The sequence below is a fragment of the Amphiura filiformis genome, chromosome 14, assembly GCF_039555335.1.
Source record: "Amphiura filiformis chromosome 14, Afil_fr2py, whole genome shotgun sequence".
Taxonomy (NCBI): domain Eukaryota; kingdom Metazoa; phylum Echinodermata; class Ophiuroidea; order Amphilepidida; family Amphiuridae; genus Amphiura; species Amphiura filiformis.
Genome location: NC_092641.1, coordinates 54826447 through 54850284, shown reverse-complemented (window position 1 = coordinate 54850284; position 23838 = coordinate 54826447). Strand labels below are relative to the sequence as shown.

Here is a 23838-nt window from a genome sequence, read left to right as displayed (position 1 = left end):
CAGTACGGAAACGATTAAATATGCAAATTTTCCCGATCGCTGCGGTGGCAACCATGTATCTAGACCATTTAAGATTTGAAAATTGGGATCCCCAAAATTTTGCATGCACAAGGGGGGGCAAATAATTTTTGGCGGGCCGAGGGGGGTGGCAAGCGATTTGTGGCGAGCCGTTCGGAAACTTTACCCCCCGGGGGCTCATAATTATTGCACAGCCCCTTATCTTCAACTCCTTTTGTTTAAGCGTTCTTAATTTCATGGCCATTTATTTAGATAGTGTACGATCTAATATTCAAAGTCAATTTTGGCATATATTCAGGCTTATAAAGTCCCCCATAAAGTTTCAAAACATTGCTTCGCATAACTTGACATACAATTCACTGATTTTAAAAATTAAAATATCTGGGAATAGAAGAATCGTCTACACTCGAAGCCAAAGTAGTCTTATTTCCAAAATTAATTTCTTTGATCAAAAATAGTCACATTTTTTTTCAAAAATGATGCTTTCAGTAGGTTATGACCAGTGGCGTAACTAGGGGACAGAGGAGGCAACGTGCCCCTGGTCACCACCCTTAGGGGGGTGGGCGACAAATTGACCATTTCAGCATCGATTCTGCGCCCCTCCAAGCGACGAAAGTCAATATTTTCGCATTTCAGCACAATATTAATTGAGAGAACATTTTTAGACCGATATTCAACTTCTAGTAACCAAAATTAATTAATGATAGGCCTTATTTGTCCAAAATTTCGCGCGGTCCGTGCGCAATTGTTTCAAGAATGGGGGAGGCATTATATATCCTTAACCATGGGCGTTACAACCCTTAGCTACGCTACTATCCGCGTCTAAGATATTCTCCGCGGGGGGAGGGGTAGAGGCGCCAATTTTGTTTCTTGGCCCGAGCGCTACCGACCCTAGTTACGCCACTGGTTTAAAAGACTTTGTGTCTCTTATCATGCTTATTGTTTAAGAAATGGGGACTCAATAAATACACTGGCATTGGATGTTAATGCGGCGTCTAATGCACGAGCCCCGCAGGCTCAACAACATCTTAGTGCTCGCCGCGCATTAATGAGTCTATTTTTTCTTTGAACAAGATACTCTTTATTATTATAATTATTAATCTATTTCCATCATTTCCATGTAGATTTTACATGCATGAATTCACAATAGTTGGGACTCTGACAACCAGTGTCACCAGATAATTTAACTATTAAAACCATTATCATACAAAATAATATTTACCTGTAGTCTCTGGTATCCAAGCTGTGAAGAAACATGCAATACCAGCGACGAGAAGTGACAGAGCAGTTGTAAGTTTACGACCACCAAAACTGCAATTTAAATCAATATGCAATGCAGATATTAAACAGTATTGCTTAATTATTGCGCTGGAACCGATATAATGTGTAATTTCAGGCCCTTCATGTGTTATTTAGGGACGCACCATTAGATTCCAAGAGGGTGTTTTTGGGTGGGGTTTTTTTTGCCTCACCATCTGAGTAAAAACATAAAAAATGGGTAGGGGGACAGAGTGCCACCTGACAAAAAAGGTGCCAGACTAACAAAAAATAAAAAGGAAAATCGGGAAGGAAAGCAGCAAGGAGCCAGTTTCCCACCCAAATTCATCCCGTTCATGGACCGAAATGAGTGTAAAATACCAAATTTTTGCGCGCTACGCGAGAACATTGTCCCAATAAGACTCTTTTTGAAGCTGGAAAACTTAAAATAGTTTACATGAACAGTCTCTCTAAAAAAAGCGGTATATGTATACCCTACTGATAATATCGGTGTGGCTTGTCCCATAATGCACCATTCAAGTACTTGTCAATATCCCGGGACTCGAGAAAACGAGGCTTGTAATTTCCGAGCTATAACATTTAGGCACGCCATTTTTATCCCCTGGGCTTTGGGAGATAATTGTTCACGCCTCATCATGCAGTTATTTTAAACTACATGTATGCACACAACACAGGGGCACTCACAACAGGCAATTGAACCCTACTGGTAGCGCTGTGCTCTTGATATATGAGATGCACTAGTTAGCGTCATATATCAAAAAAGCTATGATTTTAGTACTTGCTCTATGTTTCAATTACTTATTCTTTTCAAAATATCTAAATTTTCAACCCGGTACAAGCTTTAATAACGGAGGACCATACATTTTTATGAGAAAGAAATCCTACCATCTATCCAAACTCCCGTGTTATTCCAATGCACATTTTGATTCACCGGGCAGCCTGGCCTGGTCGTATTTGGAAGATTGGTGTAACGAAACCGTAATAGGTACACATTTAGTACTTTCTGTCAATCAAGTATGTATGGTTTATTCTCTACATGTCAATCTTTAAATAATTAGCATAGTCCTTATAATAACGGGGGACCGCCTTGATGAGTAAATGACAGAAAAAACAGTAAAAAATACCCCACAACTCGGTCAGTGGAGCTCCGCTCGTACATGTTAATAGCGTCATTATCGTTTGGATTAGTCGACCGTAGCGGTCAATTAGATCGCTCATTGAATTAATATTATCACGTGGTAATAAATTTGCATTGGACAATAGATTAATATAATGGTTTAGTACTGCATATATCGGTTTAATCTTCACTAAGCAGGTTTATGGCTGGAAAGGTCACGGTGAATTTCCCGTGGACATAACTGCACTATGTTTACCCCATGGAGCCCACCAAACGGTTAATACATTTGTAATTCCCACTATAAATCCCCACATGCACCAGCGCCCCACATACTTCAATATGGAAATACTGTCAAAAGTCATGTCTGGTTTAATCAGCCTTCTAAGATTCTAATATTCTGTGATGCTTTACGACAGTTAACACTTACTATTCCATTGTAAAGTACGCCATTATGTATGCAGGTATTTCGACCAAACTCAGCAAAAAGAAATTCAAATACATATTCCCTGCCAAGTTTGTTGCGTTCAATGAAAGGCCATAGTAGGTTATGGAAGCAGCCAACCTGAAAGTGACGGAGAAATTGATGTTAGGAATTAAAAAAAATAGAGGGTTTGGTATCACCGAAGTGCAATGATACCTCAATAACATAAATAGCATTAACATTTGCTGCTCTTTAAGTGTATGAAAGATAATTACGCTCGCACAAGTGCATTTCACGAGGGTCTCGATCTAAACGCAATAACCCCACAGACGAGTGCAATTTTGTGTACGTACTATGTTCTTATGTTGATTGGAGTGTGCCAAAGGATGCCAAAGAAACATTGGTTCCACTAATCATGCTAATGTAGGAATATAAAGTTCCAAACCCATCCAAATCCAAAACTAGTATATAAGACAATCTGACGGACATAGCAATCATTTTGATGGAGTTTCAATAGGCAAAGAAAGAAGCGTATATAAAAGAAGGATACTATTTTTAAAATCACGTGTTATCATTTACCAGTCTAACGTAAGAATCAGCGTGTTTTTTGCCAAATTTGGTGTCTTAAATAGATCCAATACTGTCAAACGTGTCCGTTTTGGGCCATTGTTGTCCTCGTTTAGTTTTGAATATTCCACCGTTGGCTTGTGGCCCAAATCTTCATTCGTACCCAGCGCTTTATCAGTCCCTGTAGCACCGATGATGTTGGTCTGCTGGACTGGTGCTTGTGTGCTGGTCTGCTGGACTAACGCTTCTTTTTCTGATGCTTGCAGAAACTTGCTTGGTGCAGCAACGCGGTTGAATTTCGCTATTTGTTGCAATATGCGCTCGGCGTCGTCATATCTCCTCTGCGATTGAAGCCATCTTACTGATTCGTTGACAATACTGAAACAAAAGGAACATTTTTAAAATGTTTGATTTTACCAACTTTATGAATTTATAAAGTATACTTTTCGTCAATATTACAGAAAGAGCTAGGCACATTTTAAGTAACTTCAATTGAGATTCTTTAAAACTTGCTCTATTTTTTGTGTTTCTGTGGTTCTTAGTTGTCACAGTCTGAAATATGACGAAAATATGTTGGATCTTTATGGGTGTTCAATACAATAGTAAAGATGAGGTCTCTGTTTGAAAAACTTCAAGCAGCTTCGACTTTAGAGCAAGATAAAATGATGTTGCTGAAGCTGCTGTTGCTGTCGTTGCTGACAAACCAATATTGGTCTATTGTATTGATACATTGCTCATGTTTACGCTATACATGCTATTATGTGATTTGTGAATTTATTGTGAGACGTTTGTTCGTTTGTGTGTGTCGGTGTTGGGGATGGGGGTTGGTGGGTGGTGGTGGAGGTGGTGGGTGTGTGTGTCGGGGTGTGATTTAATGCTACTTACCGCCAGAAGGGTAATGCAACCAAAATACCCAGAGATAGCACCAATTGCAGATGTCGCCAGTTACGTATTAGGAAAGCCAAAAGTGCGAGTGTCACAACTGCAAACCCCCATGCCATGTTACCTGCTAACCCACCAAGAGCTCGCCTTTCTGGAGGAAGCATCTCTATCAGTAAAACAAAGCCGGCGATCATCGTACCCTTAAAGAAATAGATTTTCACATAAAGATTAATTGAAGCATGACCTCGCAGCAAGCACTTGTACAAGCACCAGCACCAGCAACACTACTACTACCGCCATCAACGATACCACGTACCACCATCATTAACGCCACATAATGGAAAGGTTTGGCTACAAAAACGATTCTCTTATAAACCATCTATGCACAGTTTCCACCTTGATACACCTGAGCACACAATTTCGTCAAAGCTCACAAAGTGAATTGTCTCAACACAGTCTTTCATTACCCTACACTGTTGAGTGCATAGTATCATAGAGCTTTGTGATCTATTAGCTGCAAAATAGGCCTCTGTGATTGGTTTTTTTTTTAATTCTCAAAACCTCAAGTGTTTCCTTCATCCACATCCAATCAAAAACATTCAAAAACGAAAGCTAACACGTCCCTTTAAAAACAAATTTTATGTCATTAAATAAAAGAGAACGCTTATATTGTCCATATACTAGCGTCATTATAATGAGCAATGGTCAATTATGTTTAAATTGCAAATCTGTTTTACCTGTTTCACCAAAAAAATTAAGGTACCAGTTATGTTCACCCCTTGTATACCCTAAACAAAGACAGATATGCCATAATTTGAACCAGCAGCCAATAGCTGCATCTTTAGCTCGAATTAAGATCTTATTTGTTGAAATTGTTCAAGAAATAAAGACACGGCGATCCCCAAACCCAAGGAAGATACCAGTTTAAAAGTTGCAGTTTGCTGAATTAAATGCCCTATTGATTTGTACACAAAGCGTTAGTGGACAAGAGAACTAACGCTGCGCTTCCATTGATTAGCACGTTAAAACTAGCGCCGTGCTTTCGTTGATTAGAACACAAAAGTGAAACTTTTTAATTCGTTTCTTCATTGGGTCTTTAGATCACCGTTTCTTTAATTCTCAACCAATTTCAACAAATAAATTCTTAAATCATAGCTAAGGAGTTCAGGTATTGACTGCTTGTTTTAATGTTGACAATATTTGTCTTTATATAGGATATACATGGGTGAACATAACTGGTACCTTAATTCTTTGGCTTCCTGTATATCGACACCAACAATACCAAGAACAACCACCAGATAATGATACAAAAAGCTAGAAACTGTGTGCTATGTCCACCCCCTACAAAATATCGCAACTTAAAGCCACAACATGTTTGAAATTAGGGATGAAATCAAATCTCGACCGGCGATTAACCGCCGATTGCGTCCGGTTTCAATTGTTCTAAACAATAGAAACTGAACGGAACTGGAGGTCAACAGCCGATCGAGTTTTGATTTCATCCCTAACATACCTGTCGAAATACACCCATCAGAAACCACATTACTACAAACATGTAATAATTATGTGCAAATGCAAGACCGATTCCCGATGCACCATAAAGGAGAATTGACAAGAATGCCATGAGTTTTCTTCCAAATCTGTCGCATAGGTGACCCATTGGGTAGGCACCTATAAGTAAGCCTGTCATTAAAACAGTTGTAGCGGTGTCTTTTAAAAGTCGTTGGTCGCACACAAGATCAAACTGAAATTAAAAAAAGTACAGAAAATAAATTATGTCCAAAAATAACATATACTTGGGCAACATCCAGACTCCAAAATAGAGTGAACGACCCGGCTGTTAATCATGGCGTCGTAAGTTGTGTAAGTTGCTTGATTTTGTTTGCCAGGGCGCCCAAAAAGTTTAATGGCCCTCTGTCCCGAACTGCGCTGTCATTCTTAAATCCGGCAATAATGTTTAAAATAAGCTGGCAATTAGGTAACATTTAAAACAATTGATATGAGGTTGTACATGTATAATTACGTTCATCGAATTTGTGTAAAATTTGACACAACTTGTGCAAACGTTTCTATCGGAATGTAAATTAATATTACACTCTTATAGTAGTTCACTATGCACCTTACATCGTGGTCATAGTTTGACTTTTTTGTAGCTAAGATTTGACCACAATTTAGGGGGAAGCTGACGCGCATAGTGAACTTTTTATGAGGTCAATTTGACCACGCTGTTTTAAGAGTGTAAAGGAATATGAGTCAAAGGTATTCAATTAATTAGAATAATGTCAAAGCTATCCTTACTTCTGATACGATGCTTGTTTGCCCATAAGTGTATACATATTCATATCCATTCTTGCAATTTGTCACATTCTGAGTAAGTATCCCGTCATGCACTTCGTACATATGACAACCTTTGCCGAAGTCGTTGGTATTATTAGCATCGCTGGTAGGGATTGTGTCATTCCTGGAGAATCCATCGGGTGGGGTGCAGTAGTAGGACTCTGGGTCAGAAGTAATAAACACCAAGATCATTGTCATCGCTGCAGGAAACCCGCTTGTAAAAATGAGCAGATGAGAAAGAACGATCCAGTTATACCGACCACGAACTCCAAGGTATCTCAAGGCATTGTCAAGGTCTTTCCCGAGGTCCATCTTTTCTATAAAAACAGGAGGGAACCAAGCAAAACGTATCTATAATAAATTACTGTAACTGGCGAATTGGTAAGGCTAAAAACTTTACGCTTTATATTATTTCGGATAACATACTTTTGCGATGCGAAGAACAAGGTCGTGCGCGCCCCAATAAAACGTCAAATGTTGTTTTTGTTTACGTTAAGGGGGTCAAATTCAGTTAATTATTTCAAAAAGCACTGAAAAGGCCTTTCAGCCTAAAATAACATTGCCATACAATTTCCTGTCCCATAGGAACAGATGGTTAAGAAAAAAATTGGGTGACTTTTCAGCAATGCAGGTGCAAGTATGGCAAGGCTAAGCAATTGGATGTCTTGAAAGCCTACATTTATTCAAGTAAGGGACTGTGCTGTGCAAAATATTTAGGCCCATGTTGAGCGTAAGCGTCCTACAAAATTGTAAATATATTTTGATTGTTCTGAGACTGCACTTCAAATTGCGCTGCATCGGGTGAAATTACACAACTTCAAAATGGGGTGCACCCCAAGGTAAAAACATTAACTCAAACATTGAAATTGCACCTGACCTTCTCAATTGTAATAAATTCTAAATGACAATATCCTCTCACCTCAGTAATCACATTAAATAGAACATTATAAAACAAAATTATATAAAATATCAATACCGCAAAAGACAGTGACCGCGAAAGACGGGTGACTGCTAGTATAATAATGATAGGTTAGATGAAGAAAAAATTCGTTACCACCATAACGCGACAAGAAATAATTATAAGATTGTAATGAAGAAATAGAATGAAATGTACTGTACAAGTAAAACAATAACACAAGTGTAATACAGGTGGCACTCCATGTAATGGTGACATAATTATGTGATGCGATCAAGCAAAATCAGTCGGAACTCGGAAATATTGATTTTGAGATACAGCCTGTTTAAAAAAACATTGTGCAAGTAAAAATCGCCCTCTTTTGCAATTAGAAAATACCGTTGTGACATGATGATTACATCAACGTCACGAGTGCAGTCTTAGCTCCCATATGCCGTTTGTTCTGTTCAATTTGCTTGTTTTAATCTCGAGATATGTCCAGTTAACAACGAAAGGGTAAAATCACAATTGTGCCATTTTGACACAATTGTCCGATTAAAATTTTTTTCAGTTTTGTAATCAAGAGAGCACATATTTAAATTAGAAAATAAAATCTATATCCGATAGCGCTACCTTAAGTGAGACTTTTAAGGGAAGAGGTATGAACGTTTGGACAGTATTTATTGTGGGACATTAGAGCACATGCATCAGACATATCGAATTGCATTCTGAATACGAAGAATGGCCTTCTGATATCAAATAATTTTGAATTTTTGAAATTCGCAATGTAATACACATTTTAATTTTTATGGTAAATCATTAAAAATTGATATTTTTGATATTTAACAATACTCGAAGTAAACTTTATAAATCTGATGATTTCTACCCAAAGTGTATGTAGGTGGGATGAAAAGCCGACGATCAATTGAAAATTTTGACATTTTGTATTGAAGATATGGATTTTTTACCAAAACGCCAAAAAAAATTAGGTCTTTTTTGGAAAAAAATCCATATCTTCAATATGAAAGGAAAAATTTTTCAATTGATCGTCGGCTTTTCCTCCCAGCTACATACACTTTAAGACTATATCATTAAATTTATAAAATTTACTTCGAGGACTGTTATATCTCAAAAATGTGAAAAATATCAAATTTTAATAATTTGTCATAAAATGTGTATTATATCGTGAATTTCATAAAATGAAAATTATTTGATATCAGAAAGACATTCTTGGTATTCAGAATGCAATTCGATAGGTCTGATGTGCTCTCATGTACCACATAAAATGCTTTCGAAACGCTCAGCACGCTCATTCCAGTTCCCTTAAGATGGGCAAAGCTTAATAGAATTTGCTTAAGGTTATTAATTATTTTAAACCGTTGTGATTTGGTAGTTCACAGCATCTTACGAATGGTAGTGCGCTTTGGCAAAAACTGCACTGCTCAATTCATAGCGAGCGTGTAGAAGAATTAAAATATCACAGATATACTTTTATAGGTGCTGCGGTTCTTGAGTTACGTTGTAAAGAGGGCTGAAACAACAACACTTTTGTAAAACTTACATAACTCATTAACATCAATAAAGTAAGCAAGTTTGCAAAATATACGATTTGTAGAATGAACTTTTGCAAAACATCAAGGTGTTAATTTTCAATAATATAATTGATCTAGATAATGAAAATCAATTTTTTTGGTTGCTTCGACCAACAATACCTCGTCTACCCTTAATATAGAAGTTCTTAATAATTATTTTGATATTAAAGTTTTAATACACTAATGACAAGTGTTAATTGAACAACACTTTTAAAACAACGTTATTAGGCAAAAAAAATCATATTCAGGTTGTATAATTTTGTCTTTAACATAAAGCATGTACACACACAGAAAAATTCATACGTTATGTAAAAAACACGATGTAAAATTAATCATACACAATTTATGTAAAAGTTTGCCAACAGCTTTTACCATGCCAGTTTGTAAATGCTGCAAATACAAATATAGGTTATTCTACCTAACGTGTTATGTAAATCGACACGCACAAAATACAGAAAAAAAAAGAAACAAATATTTCTTTTCTTTACTCTTTTTTATTTCTATATGATATTATATCATATCATGTCATATCATATCATATCATATCATATCATAAACGTGCCACTCAATGACTGGATGGGACCTTGGGCAAATTTGTTTGAACACGCTCCTATGATAAAACAATGCAAAACTTTAGGATTTTGACAGCAAGGTTATCTTGAATGCTCTTGTTGTATATATCATGTTTATATAAAAACTTTGCCCCACAGTCCATTTTAATCTCATTTAAAAATGAAAGCCTACAATGCATTATTGTAATGCACATATCAAATGCAACCCCGGCCCCTGGGGACCCGGGGATGGTCCGGGACTTGACATCATGTGACCCGGGATTTGATTCAAAAAAAGTGTCCTGGGGAGCCGGGTGTTGGCCAGGACTGGTATAAGAATTGACATCGGCCAAAACCCCGGGAAATTGGGCCGGGACTTTACCCAGGCGAGGGCCGGGATTATGTCGTAATTTACCCGGGGTTTTCCAACCATTAAAATGGGCCGTGAACATGGTCATGGTTTGATAGTAAGGATGCCCGCATTTATGGGCCGGGGAATCCTTTCACGTGGCCGTACTTGAGCCGTGGATATACTAATAATCCACTGAGTCGCCAAATTAATGTTACTGTTCATAATCCATTCCAAAAACAAAATCTTGGCTGTTTTTTTTTCAAACTTTTGCAGTATGCCATGTATCTGTTATTTAGCGGGACTCTAAAGCTAGCATGAATAACCAGACCACACTGGCTTTTGGATATGCATGTGCAAACGAGAGCCTGCTGTAGGCTTATTTATGCCAAATGTATTGGTTTTTTAAAAATAAGTTTTTAACCACCTGCTGAGAGTAAAGTTTTAAATAGGCCTACACTCAAAAACAAAACTGACCGTGATAATAAAAGAATCTATGACATCTGCGATCGACTGCTACATGGCTACATACATGATATAAAAATTGAATTCAATATCTTGTGTTAATATACAGATTTTTAAAACTATATTACATTTTCATGTTGGAGCGTTACTAGAGACATTGCGATTTCCAAACGTAGACATCAGATGTACTTTGAGCTATTCCAAACCAAAAGGGGTAGGCCTATCAATTTTTTAGATTCCATGCCTATAGGTACCGTAAATTGTGCACGTTGAAGCCCATGCGTTGATACTCAAACAGTTGAGCAAGTATATAGGCCTAAACCTATATTATAGGAAGGAGAGGAAATAATTATGCTGCTCTGCGCTATTGACGAGAATCTAGGTAACCTAATTTCGTTTATCGTTTTTAGATGTTCCGCAACATGGTGAGTAACTGACGTATTTGCAATGGTACACACATGTAGACCTATATTTTGAAGCCTTTGAATCCACCCAGCATGTCCAGAGCTCGGCAGTCGAAATTTGAGCCCGCATGACAAGATTGCCGCAATAATATTAAAACCATATTAAGATCCAGGCCTATGATGCTCAGGGCCGGGAACTTGGGCCGGGGAATACCCTTGGTTTGCATCGGTTTGCATCAGATATTCGCCCCGGGGGGCCGGGGAGTGGCTGAGAGTTTTGCCCGGTTGGGTCCGGGACTGGCCAGGTGTTTACCCGGGACTTGAACTTTTAAACCCAAAATCCACGGCCCACGACCCGGCCATCCCCGGGTCCCAGGGGCCGGTGTTGCATTTGATAAGTGCATAACACATGAAGGACAAATTTCTTTGATCAAAGCACGAAAAGTATTGAACAATTAAAGACTAATTATATTATTTTGTGAAAGTACTCTCCAGGCAACAGGTGCGACGATTTCAATGCGCTCTAGGACGAAACCAAATGACCACTGCATACAGTGGACATACTCTGAAATATAATGATCTTTAATTTGTGTTACGAAATGTATTGCACGAAATACAAAATTCAATAATTTTAGACGAATTCTAACTTAACCAGATGCGAAATATATTTTTTTTAAAGTGAAACCTTTTGAATAGCGTCCTAAATACCTGTTTGTTGTTGTTGTTCTTAAATGGGAATTTAACAACAACGATACAATTCGATATAATTAATACCAATATTTACGATATATTTTTTATAAAGATCTAATATCATCCTGCTTATACATTTTTTTCATGCAGTCTTTTCGGTGAAAAAAATCTATATCCTCAATATGAAAAGTCAAATGATGGACGATTTTTCATCCCAGCCACATATGTTACCGCTGAAGTTTGATGATGAGCGAGTAACGGGCAGGTTCTTTAGGAGCGAGTACGACGAACGAAAATACACAAGCAGGAAACCAATAACTTTTGTTTAAATATATATTTATTTAGGCTGATGAAGATGGCTGAATAATATAAGTTCTTGATGGCAAACGAAATGATAAGTCTGGTCTAGATTAGATGGTGGAGAGTAAGGTTGAAGACAAGTCCTCTCCTGATGGTGGTCACAAATCAAAGACACTGGGATCTCCCCTGATTTTTCAGACCAGGGTATGTCAGGCCATCTCCTGATCACTTTCGACCAATCACGAGAGGGTAAAGATCCCAGGGCCTAATTGCGGCCACCAACGTTACTTTCATAATCCCAATTAGGATAATTTTGGGTTTATACATACTGATCCCTTCACAATAAGGAGGAGAGAGAAAATCTCAGAATTGGTGATATTTTTATTGAATTACCTTTTATGGTTTGATCAAAATGATACCTGAATAATAATAGAGGAGGCGATAAAGGTGCCGATAAACGGTGGACAAACACTTGAGATAAATGGCTCGATTATGATAATATATATTTTTGGGGTAAAGAGAATGATTATCTCCCAGGGCTCTTTTTTCCAGATATTTCCTTATTAATTGCTGGTTAATATTAATTATCCTAAAGATAATGTTTTCTCTACCCGTCCATTCTGATCTCTTACACATACACTTTATGTAAAATCATTAGATTTATAAAGTTAACTTCGAAGACTGTTAAATATCAAAATATCAATTTTAATAATTTGTCATAAATTTGTTTTATATCGCGAATTCCAAAAAAAAATCCAAATTATTTGAGAAGGATATTCCTCGTATTCAGAATTCAATTTGATGTTTCTGGTGTGCTCTCATGTCCCGCAAAAATACTGTCCAAACGTTGCTATCCCTAAAGTTAAAGCAAAGATGGTATTAAATGCATAATACTTGAACAGACATCTGTATGAGGTGAAATTTTTGAAAGCCGCAGTAAAATAAAATTTGTAAGTCATAGACTACTATATAATACAACTCTTTATATGGTCTACATGGTGACCCAGTGTCTATCATTGCCCAATTAGTGTACAGTTTGATTTAAATGGTATACATAGAGTTCTGTGATGCAGATAACCTGTGTGGGTACTAACAGTATTACCTGTAGACGTATGATTACACCACTTCAAAGAAATTATGAAGATAATCTACTATGGCCACTTAAGGTTACACGAAGAAACGTATAAAAAACGTATAAAATACGTATAAAGTTGTTCTCTAAAACCGCGTTTTCTCAGCAATCAAATATCGCAGTGAGTCAAATGTTGGTACATGGATGTATCTTTACATTATTTTTGTGTGTTTATAAAAAAATTTAGAATCCGTTTGAAAATCCTTCGTTTAAATCATTTTTACGCACCATGTTCACAAGATCAAAAACACGTTCCATGCAGTTTTTTTTCAAATGTTCGCTCCGTATAAAACCACGCCGAGTGATTGTTTTCTCCTTTTGTATTGTATTGTACTACAAATCGATTAAAGAAATAATGTTGCCATGGGGAAGAACCAAATACAGTACCGATCAAATTTAAAAAGCCCGTTTTTGGGGAACATTTTCGAGAATCTTGTCTGAGAAAAAAATGTTTTGTGAAATTATCGATATCTTGATAACGGGGCGTTAATTTAGACATCTGAATACCTACATTATTTCTCAACATTCTGCCAATTGCTATCCCATTTGATTTTCACTCCAAATTGAAGCTAGTATTGCAAAAAACGAGGTTTTTCCTCCATCAGTTCGTTCAAAATTTCAGCGCCGACATGCGTGTTTATTCTAAGAGCCATTGTGCGGACGCGATTGTAATCAAGTAATTACATCAAATTATAGTTACATATCCGCTTCGAGAATAAGAAATTGCGTAAGCTGATGTATGGTCCAGTGGATAGAGCGTTGGACTGGGAATCTGTTATGAACAATTTTTGTGGGTTCGAGTCCCCATGTGGCTGAATTTTCTTTCCTTTTTCTCTTTTCTCATTTTTACTTCCTTTCTTTCCTCTTTTCTTTCTCTTTTCTTTTTTCATTTTTTTTTCATTTCTTTCTTTCTTTCTTCCTTTCTTTTTCTTTCTTACTTTCTTTTCGTTCTTTTTTTCTCTCTCTCTCTTTCTTTCTCTTTTTCAATATTTCTTTATTCTTTCTTGCTCCTTTCTTTTTAGTTTTATTTGATTGATTCGCTGACTGCAGTGATTGTTTTTCACTTTATATAATTCAGAAATTTGTAGGCCTGCTAAGTCTGTCTTTTTGAATATTCTTCCCAAATTCGATTTGCAAATAATTGGTTTTTGATATTGTTGTTGATGTTATTGTTGTACCCTATTACATGGTAATCAGGGGAATAGCAGCATTGATTTATTTCATCAAAGATATCAAGGCTATAAATTCAAAATCAACACATTTTCCAGGGCGTAGCTTGACGAAGTGCCCCAATCAATTTTAAAATTGATAAAATCCTTATGAAAATTGCCGAAAATGGCTTGTACCCCGGGGGCTTGTACCCCTCCCCCGGCATCCGACCCGGCATGTCTCCCCTCATGTAACCCCCCGCCCGCCCCCGACTCACGAGCTCCGGGCACGAGCTAAGCCAAGTTTCATGTCTTGACCGTGGATCAATATTCTATTGTAAGTAGGCCTACGTCCCAGTACGCTTGTTCATTTTCTGCATGGCTGTTTCTGTTATGAACTTACGCCCCTCTGTAATCAAGCGCATGAAAAACTCTCGGCTAACCTTAAGGGACGCACCATTTGATACTCAGGGGGGTAGGAAGTTAGGGTCGGGCGAAGTTTTTTTTTTCGCCGCCAAAGGCGGCAAGTTTTTTTTTTTTTAATTTCATGCATTATACACAGTTAGGTGGGGAAGGTTTTTTTTTTTTGCTCATGTGGTGGGTTTTTTTTTTGCTCATGTAGTGGGTGAAGTTTTTTTTTTTTGAAAAACTTCCTACCCCCACCCTGAGAATCTAATGGTGCGTCCCTAAAGCCCCGGTGTTCCTTATAATTCACTTATCAAGCCTTTATTGACAGCAATGAGGGTGGCCCATTATTACTACCCACACCTGTTGAATGGTTTTGAAATAAGAGTAAGTGATGCGCCAAACGAAACAATGAAATCAAATTACAGACCGGGTTTACAGACCTTGCATTTCCGTTTCTTATCAATAGACTCCCAACAACTGAATATGCAATAACATCCCTTTAAAAAGGGATGTACCGGCAAAGGATGAATTGAAATGAAAAACATCAGATTTCTTTTAATATAAATATACGGTTAAATATTTTTTTAAGTGTAAAGATTATGGTTGCTCAAACATTTTGAGTCAAAAATCCATTTGCTGCAATTCTCTAAAGATCGGTCACTTTCAATTTCCCACATTCTGAATTTTGATGACTTAGTTGGATTTCTTATGTCATTTGGATTCCAGATATATTTTGATGTTCTTAAAGTTGTATGCCCCTAAATTTGAAATGATATGAATATAAATTCCAAACATTTGGTACCAAACTCATTAGCCACTTACCGCTTTTTCCAATTTTGCCCAATAGTTTATGTTACACCGTGTTTTCTATTCTTCTCACACAACTTTCATTATATTTACGTCAAGATAATTATTTTGATCGCACAAATGAAGTTTTTAAAAGAAAACAACATTCCTTTCTTTTAGATATAGATTAATTCATAACAATTTGGTGTTGAAAAGTAAATACACCCGAAACTATAGATTACATTTGCACTAACGCTCCATTATTCTGATATCATGATTATAGACCCAAATGCATATATGAAGTTAATCAAAGATTCAAAACAAGACATTTGCTTATGATGTGTGCAATAGCTTTTGATCAGCAATTTTTGATAAGCCCTTTTGATTAAGGGCATAACATACACCCTCTTCTATCCTTAGTCTAATTACAAAAAAAAAAAAAAAAAAAAAAAGACACATAGCCGTGCTGGAAGTCGATCGATACATGTTGAATGAAATCAACAAATTTCTGAGATACACCTTTTACTTTGAAATTAGTTTTCTCGGTCAAATAACAAACAATACAATTGTACTTGCAGATACCTTTAAGGGTACTTGCCCATCAGTTTCATTCAGGGCGTGTTTGAAAAACGGCACAGCGCATTAGTAAAAAGAATAAAAAATACTAAAATTTTCACCGGGGTTCGAACCACCGCCAATTGCACTATGAATGCTGAAGATGCCTACTGTGCCACGGTGACTGTGGTTAACATTCGGCGATTTTCAAAGATATACATATCAACACGTTTCTAGTGTATTGAAAATCAGATTTTGGTAGGAATACGGTCATAGAAAGACATATGACTCTACTTGTCTGTTTGTTTTTCATTTAATACAAATTAATTTTGATGAATTGAACTGGTACGACTCTTAGCACTCGTGATAAACGACGATTAATTTAGTAATAATACAATGAAAACGCTGGGTCATTCACGACGTCATTTGTAATTCATGTCAAAACCTGGGGAGGACCACACACATCCGTGTTGCATGTATACGTGCGCAATCGATACTCAATGATCCAGACAATAGCGTTTGAATATACCGCCCTGCTCGACACATCTTGTCACTTGCGGGAAGATATACTATAGGCCTACCCTAATAGCTTACAATAGATACCCCACCGTAAATAGCTCTCTTGATTACCTCGCTGTGCTAGTTTATACACGTAGTGTACGCACTTTTAAACCATATTTTGTTCAAAAATGATAGGAAGGGACTGTTTTCAGCTAAAATGTTGGTTATCAGCAGATTCTTAATGATACCGGGAAGTGTTGCAGAAAGGTAAGCGTACTCTTTATTTATTCAAAATATCACATATCAATGAATTTAAATTGGAAATCCAAAAAGGAAATGTCAGGTCAAAATTCTCACCTTAGAATTATTGTGAAATAAAATCAAACCAAATTTAGGCTCCGCAGACAACGTCCAATTATTCCCATTGGTGTTTGCTACACGTGCATATAATAAATTATGATTTGGGGCTAATTTGAGAAGAGTTAATGCCTCGAGTTTCAAAATACACCGAGTGATGTGTTTTGATCAAAAACATCGACAATTCAAGACTCTGTAAAAACAAATCAAGAATTTTCTGGGATAATTGCAACTAAGTATAATGAAAGTTATGATCTAAGCTACCAGATGCATCATTAATTTCCTGACTATGATATTTAGTTGTGGGAAAAGATTACTTTAATGTTTTGGTGGGATTATTTCCCGCCAAAAAGTTCAACCAAAAAGAGCATGTAGCCTTAAAATAACATCCTGGTGTTTAAATTAGGCATGAAATTGTATCTTTTAGGGTAACATTTTTGATTTTTACAGACCTGCACTTCGCCCGTAAGCTTTTTGTGGAGTTACATTTTTAACATTTCAAACTATAGTTCGATAAAGAAAGATTTTTCCAAATTCCATAAGACACATAGTATGGCTCTATACGGTAGTATTACAGTTTTGTCAGAATTTCCGTTTTGATCTCACCATTTTTCACTTGCAGCTGCCAAAAAGTCCAACTCAGTACATGTACATTATTTGGATAATCGATATTTCTATTGTAACATAAGCCTACAGAAAAGTCCATGCATTTATTTATAACACGTTGATTTTGAAAAAGTGTCAGTCTGAAGTTACAAAAGGTGCAATCAAACCAGAAATTTTGACAAAACTATAATATATAATAGCCTCGTATACCTCGTATGATGAGCTTTAAAAAGTTGGAAAAAAATCTTTCTTTAGCAAACTATATACTGTAACGGGAAGTTCATTGCCAGTTCGTTAAATTTATCATAATTTATCATAAAACAAATTAGGCCAACAAATTCTTCAGTCCCAAGGTATTTTCATTTACATCATGTATTTTCTCACGGAAATAGAAGCTTACAACTTTGGTTAAAAACACCTAACAATAGGTACATATTTTCTACCACAGTTTCCGTGTTCAATGGAGCAACAAAGGCTATTATTATAGTAACCCGATATAGGGCATTTCAAATGGATAAGCCATGTTTAGATTAGTAATACTAATTGGATGATAGTTCATACAATTTAACAAGTTATCGCCAGCCCATTCGGGGCTGGTACCTGTTTCAGGTTTGGGGTCAGTTTACTCAAGAGATTATATTTTAGTGGTATTGGAATGATTTTTTTCTTACTTTTTGTGGTTAAATTTTGTTTTAAATATTGCAATTCGATTTGTTAGGATAAGTAAGTATGTTTTGCCGTTTCAACGAACGAAAACGAGTGAGTATTACCAAAGTTATGTTTGAACTAATTAATTATGACTTTAAAAGTTTAAAGGCCTAAATGTAACAATAATAGTTAATATATATAGCATCATATGGTCAGCAGAAGAAAATCTGACATCACCTATGATGTCATATCAGTGTCCTTGACCGGGGGCCCTTACTCCTTGACCACTGAACAGCGTGATATCATGTTGATAACAGATCTATAGAATCAAAATCTTCATCATATCCTCGGATCATATCACAGATTCTCAACAATCTGTGATCATATGGACCATATTGATGTGAAAGTAGTTATCTATCATATCCTGTGTCGTTTTATGGATAAAAATGACTCAAAATGTTATTGATGAAATGGTTGCTATCATAAACATCAGTTTTGTCTTTTCAACGGGAAAAATCCGATGCAAAATAAAGTTTTTAGGGCCTAGCTATAATATGGGCATAATTTATGTATTGAACAATGTACCCCATTTGACATGCACTTATAGATAAATAAATGTTCTTACTTTATTAATTTAATAACTTCTTTATTATAAATAAAATGACACATAACTATTTGATTCATAAAATTACATTCAACAAAATGATTGAAGAGAAAACACACAAGGCACTAGGCAGACTGTTATAGAATGGAGTATGTAAGATGCCATGTCCATAGCTTCGCAGGAGTTTCCGACTAGCAATCAACATGATCAGCACATTCAGAAAAACACAGTTTAAGAGTGAAGATTGTAGTGAGTAACCAGTCCTTTATAAATGTGCTGGCCACTATCTATTATAATATAGTAGGCTTAAACTATACATTGCGAATTAATTAAGTTATTTTAAAATAAAATGTACATGTAAGTTAACTCAAACCGGCAGTGTATATATCGAAAGCAGTGAAATCGGACATTCCTAAGCGAAGATATTGAGTTCGTAAGTTCTGGTATTACAAAATTGGAAATTGAGATATCGTGGGTAAAAAGCTGAAAAGACAAAAAAACAACGACAACAACAACAACAACAACAACAAAACAAACAGACCAGAACAATTTGGAGTACATGTAATGAATTAAAAGAGTTGACATGAGATTAGGAATTAATGTTTTCTGCTGTTTCAGTGTGCATGTTCTCATCGTTGATGGTTTGGTGGACTGTCATGTAGATGTAAGCGTGATCCTAAAAATGCCTTTCACATTGACCAAAACTAATTACAAGACCTCTTCTACATTGAGGCTGGCTTTCCCTTTTAAAGGGAATTTTTATTTAACTTGTTATGAACTTAGGACGAATATTCACAATTTGGTAAACAAGTTCCCCCTGACACTAAATGACACGTTAATATTAATTATGAAAATGTATTGAATTGTTTTGAACGTACCAAACTCAGGAAGAGTCAGTCAGATCCTAGGCTGGAGTCAGACCGTTGGTCTTAACCGAGAGAATATCTCTCGATACGAGGGGCGGTCAATAAGTTCGTAGAACAAGGTACTTGAAAGAGTACTAGCCACATTCTTTCTATCTCTCTCTTCAGCATGGTCACTACATATTGTACCCGTCGCAATTTTTCTTGAAACCTTCTATGTCAACAAAATGGAAGTCTTCCGATAGCTCCTTGAGCCACTCTTCAGTGACGGCTCACCAGCGTTGATCACCAGCAAACCTGATATTATGAAGGTAGGACATAAAATTCTAAAATAGGTTTCACTACCTGGAGGCAATGCCAGAACCAATATGGTTACTTTAATTAACTGACCCCTCTGTCGTGAATGGCAGCTTGACAAACTAAGAATAGCGTACAGGACAGAATCCGAGAACAGCCACATTCCTACCTTCAACCTTTTTCACATGATGGCTTGCCTCAATTTTGCTATCAAAATTGTATGATATATTCCTATGATTTTACTTTCATTTGGCAAATGATCTGTCATCAAGACTATCCCTGGATCTCAGAAACAGCGATGAAGACCTTCCACTACGGTGACCGAGTGATGATCTTCTTAGCGGCGTGAGATCCAGGTGCCTCCACTAAATTCACTCCTAATTCCAGAGATTAATGTATGCCTTATCACCTTTAGCCACATATAGATTAAAGTTGCCTTGGTCCTCATCCTAAGTGTATAGAAGGTGTGGACCTGAATATGTCAACTGGTATCAATTTTGTACATGAAGATTCCGGGACCCCATCTAGAAAACACCCTGGAATACCCAAATGTTAATGGAATAATATTGAAAACACATTCATCAGAGTTGTCATATTTTGTGGCTATCTCATCTTTCTTATTTGGCTCTTTATTCATTATCAATGCCACTGTACCAGCGCGTATATCATTAGTGGTGACGTCAGCAAGTCTTTTGGACCTTAGATGATCTTCAAGGACGCTCATTCCATTCTTGGACTCTAAGAACCATTTCGTTGCTGTTGAATACTAGGGACTTCGTTACCATTTACAACAACTGTACACTGTTAAAGGTCAGGTCTATAGCAAAAACAAGTTTATCTCTATTCGAAGAGAATAATTATTACATTACAAGTTGACACTTGTTGCATTTTTTTTTGTGCGTATTTCTCCTGAAAAATAAATTGTGTGGGTAAAGTTCAGCCTCGTACGTGTTCTTCCCCGTTTGAAGCGTACGTGTTCTCCCCCCGTTTGACTGATGACGTAGGTAAATGAAGCGGACACTTTATCGTGCCCTCATCATACAATCACAATCACTTTGACAAGTTTGACATTAGCAACAATGAGTTGTACTATCACTTACCATAACAATGCTGCATAACAATATGCACGCTATTGTTCTCTTTCGGGAACAAAGCCCACACAGTAATTGTTCCTATGCGTTTGCTTTGTAATATTCCATCCAACTGAAACTATAGCATTGCAATATACATGGAAATTAGATACATGAGTTTGTGGACTAACACGGTTTATATGCTTGTCTCAGATGAAATTCTAAGCTCAAATTATGTATTTATTTTTTAGGCCTAATATTTCTCATGATATTGATATACATATGAATTGTAATATCACAATTGTCTAATATATAAAAAAGAAGCGGCTGATGTTATCCATATGTTTAAAAAGCATGAAATTTGTAATACTTAATTTGGAATTTTTTCTGTGAACAGCAACAGTATACGTTCTGTCCATTGGGAGCGTTTATAGTCCCTTTTCTCACAGCGGGCACATCTCATTTCATGACGTCACCGGTTTTCTGGGCCAAATCTGTCTCGTTCGAAGGAACTCACCGCTTAAGTTGGTTTTCATTGTCCTCATAATATTAGCTTGCCAATGATATGATGTTGTTTTTGCTATAGACCTGCCCTTTAAAGTTTATTTGAGTTTTCACCACCGTCAGGAGAAATTTCCATAATGACCCTGTATTCACTTCTGTTAGTACGTGTGAATTCATGGAGGTATGCTTCCTCTGAAGAGTGTCCTGCTCATATACAGTGATGCAAAAATATAATATCTTTGCAGTAATGTTTTGAAGGAACAAGCTTTCAAATGAGACCAAATTCAATACCGTGCGACAAAGTAGCATACCGAGTTCTACGAACTTTTTGACCGGCCCTCGTAGCCTTACCGATTCATGATATTCAGGTGAATATCAGTAAGACTTAGAGAAAACGTACTGCATAGGCCTGCGTGCCAAAACTTAAGAGTTACAACATTAAAAGGAGCTGTGGGTATTAACGTAAAATACTTGCGTGTATTTTTGTCTGATTAATTGTAGCCTACTTTGCAATTAATTCCCGTAACCCAGTTGTGAGCCCCGCACGACCGGCGTTATATTACATTAGTAAAAAGTTGGCCCCCATAAAAACTCACGGGCGAAGTCAAAGCCTATCAAAATCGAAAATCTTACACTAGAAGACTTAATTTTGCGCCTAAATTTAACACCAGGAGTTTTAAAAAATAGTATCAAGCATGATGGATTTCTTCTGATATTTGCTGCAAAAATGATCATTAGGGCTTTTCATTCTGCCGAGAAAGTTTATTTTAACGTGAAAAGGTGCAGTGCACACTAGTTTACAGAGTTCCAAATGATTGAAAGTTCCAAGTGATTGAAACTCCCGGCTCCTCAAACGTGCAAAATTTGTAGTTACTTCAACTGCCTATAGTTGTATTGTACAGGCCCTAAAGTAAGAGGAGCAATTGGCTTCTTAGACATCTCCGTAGTCCACTTGCCCATTTTGCATAGATTTAAGCATAAAACTCTGTGTGCAATTGATAGATTTTCACACATCTGATCTTTTCAGTCACCGTACACCCTCTGTTTGTTAGATTCCCAAGTGGATTTTTCACTCGGGCTTTACTTATGACAATCTTTATGACCATTTTACTATTGAACACTTTAATTTCAATAAACATTAGTATAATTTTGAGTTCAACGGAATGGGTTCATCATGATTAATAATAACATATTTTTATTTAACTAAATTCGGCTATCATGACTATGGCATAGTCTATTGGCTTTGTGATAATAACACTTTACCGGATAAGTAGAAATCAAATCATTATACCTATTCCTATCTCAGTATGATAAAGCTATGATTTTAATTCCTATTACAGTTTTCCAAAATGAATTAAATACCTTTTCCTTGATAATATCCGATTTACGATCATCATCTTCTTAGAGTGTGTTTATAGTGGCTGTATACGGTAAGATTATATTACAATAAAACTGGATTTTGCAGTACTTATACGCTAATATACGCTTAATACAGGATAATCTGGCTCACTATAAACACGCTGTTAGATCATCATAAAATTATCTTAATTTCCTCGACAGATGATCATACAATATTTTGATAATAATTGTAAGTTCCCATTAAATAAAAGATGAGTATTATAACCAATGTACATACCTGTGTGAAATTAAAACAAGGGCCAGCCAGATTTAGCTCAGTACTCTTCACCAGTAGCTATATAGTATTTAATGATGTAACCCCTGATCAGAGAGTTTATATTCTTGAGAAGGCACTCTATTCACGTGGTTTCTTTACCAACGCAAAAAATCACAAATTTTGGTGGTTTGCAAGTGAAGAGTGTCCACACTATCGACTGATTACGTAACTGTCATTAATAATTTATTAGGTTTTTCAATGGAATCACTTCGATCATAGATCATGTTTAGATGATCTATGCTTCGATCCATTAGTGCATAACCTTGATGATATGATATGCAATAGCAGTCCGGTGAGTTCAATGAACTACGCCCTCAAAGCGATGGAGTTTTTTGACACAGATAGAGATTTTGCGAAATGAAGTATAGAAACCACAAACTTTAACGTCTAGAGGATTATAGAGGATTATGTATTCAAAACCACCCTGCCATTAAAGCCGCTTGAAGTAAAAGTTAACGCGAGAATCTATAGTGTGCCGTAAATTATGATGAAAATACGTCATAATTTAGAACAATAGTTTGCATATTTCCTCATAGACTACATAATTACCACTTATGTATTATCTAGTTAATAGACCAATTATTGGAAATCTAATTTGGTTTGGGTAAAAAACATGCTGCATGTTGCTGAAAATTATTGATTGAATTAGATCAAACTAATTTTTGTTCCAAACGTCACACTTGATATATACTTTTGTGTGTGCTCATGACGTAAACCAAATCAGTTTGCGGAACCAAGCTTTGGCTTGACTTCAACGCCAAGGGGATTAAGTTCCCGTAAAAATGGCCTGGTTTAGTGGTTTTACTTGAGCCAGCAGT

The 23838-nt window shown here is 36.5% G+C and overlaps 1 protein-coding gene across 1 annotated transcript in view; it reads right to left on the bottom strand.

Annotated features, from left to right (window-relative positions):
- LOC140170318 (organic cation transporter protein-like) overlaps positions 1–23035 on the bottom strand; it is a 31202-nt gene extending 8167 nt beyond the window's left edge. Inside the window, exons 1-7 of the mRNA XM_072193684.1 lie at positions 22982–23035; positions 6582–6937; positions 5797–6027; positions 4287–4483; positions 3414–3779; positions 2841–2975; positions 1241–1329 (exon numbers count right to left, since the gene is read on the bottom strand). Of these exons, the coding sequence (XP_072049785.1) occupies positions 1241–1329; positions 2841–2975; positions 3414–3779; positions 4287–4483; positions 5797–6027; positions 6582–6932 (1369 nt within the window). The 5' untranslated portion in view covers positions 6933–6937; positions 22982–23035. The remainder of the gene's footprint in view (positions 1–1240; positions 1330–2840; positions 2976–3413; positions 3780–4286; positions 4484–5796; positions 6028–6581; positions 6938–22981) is intronic.
- Between the last annotated feature and the right edge of the window lie 803 nt (positions 23036–23838).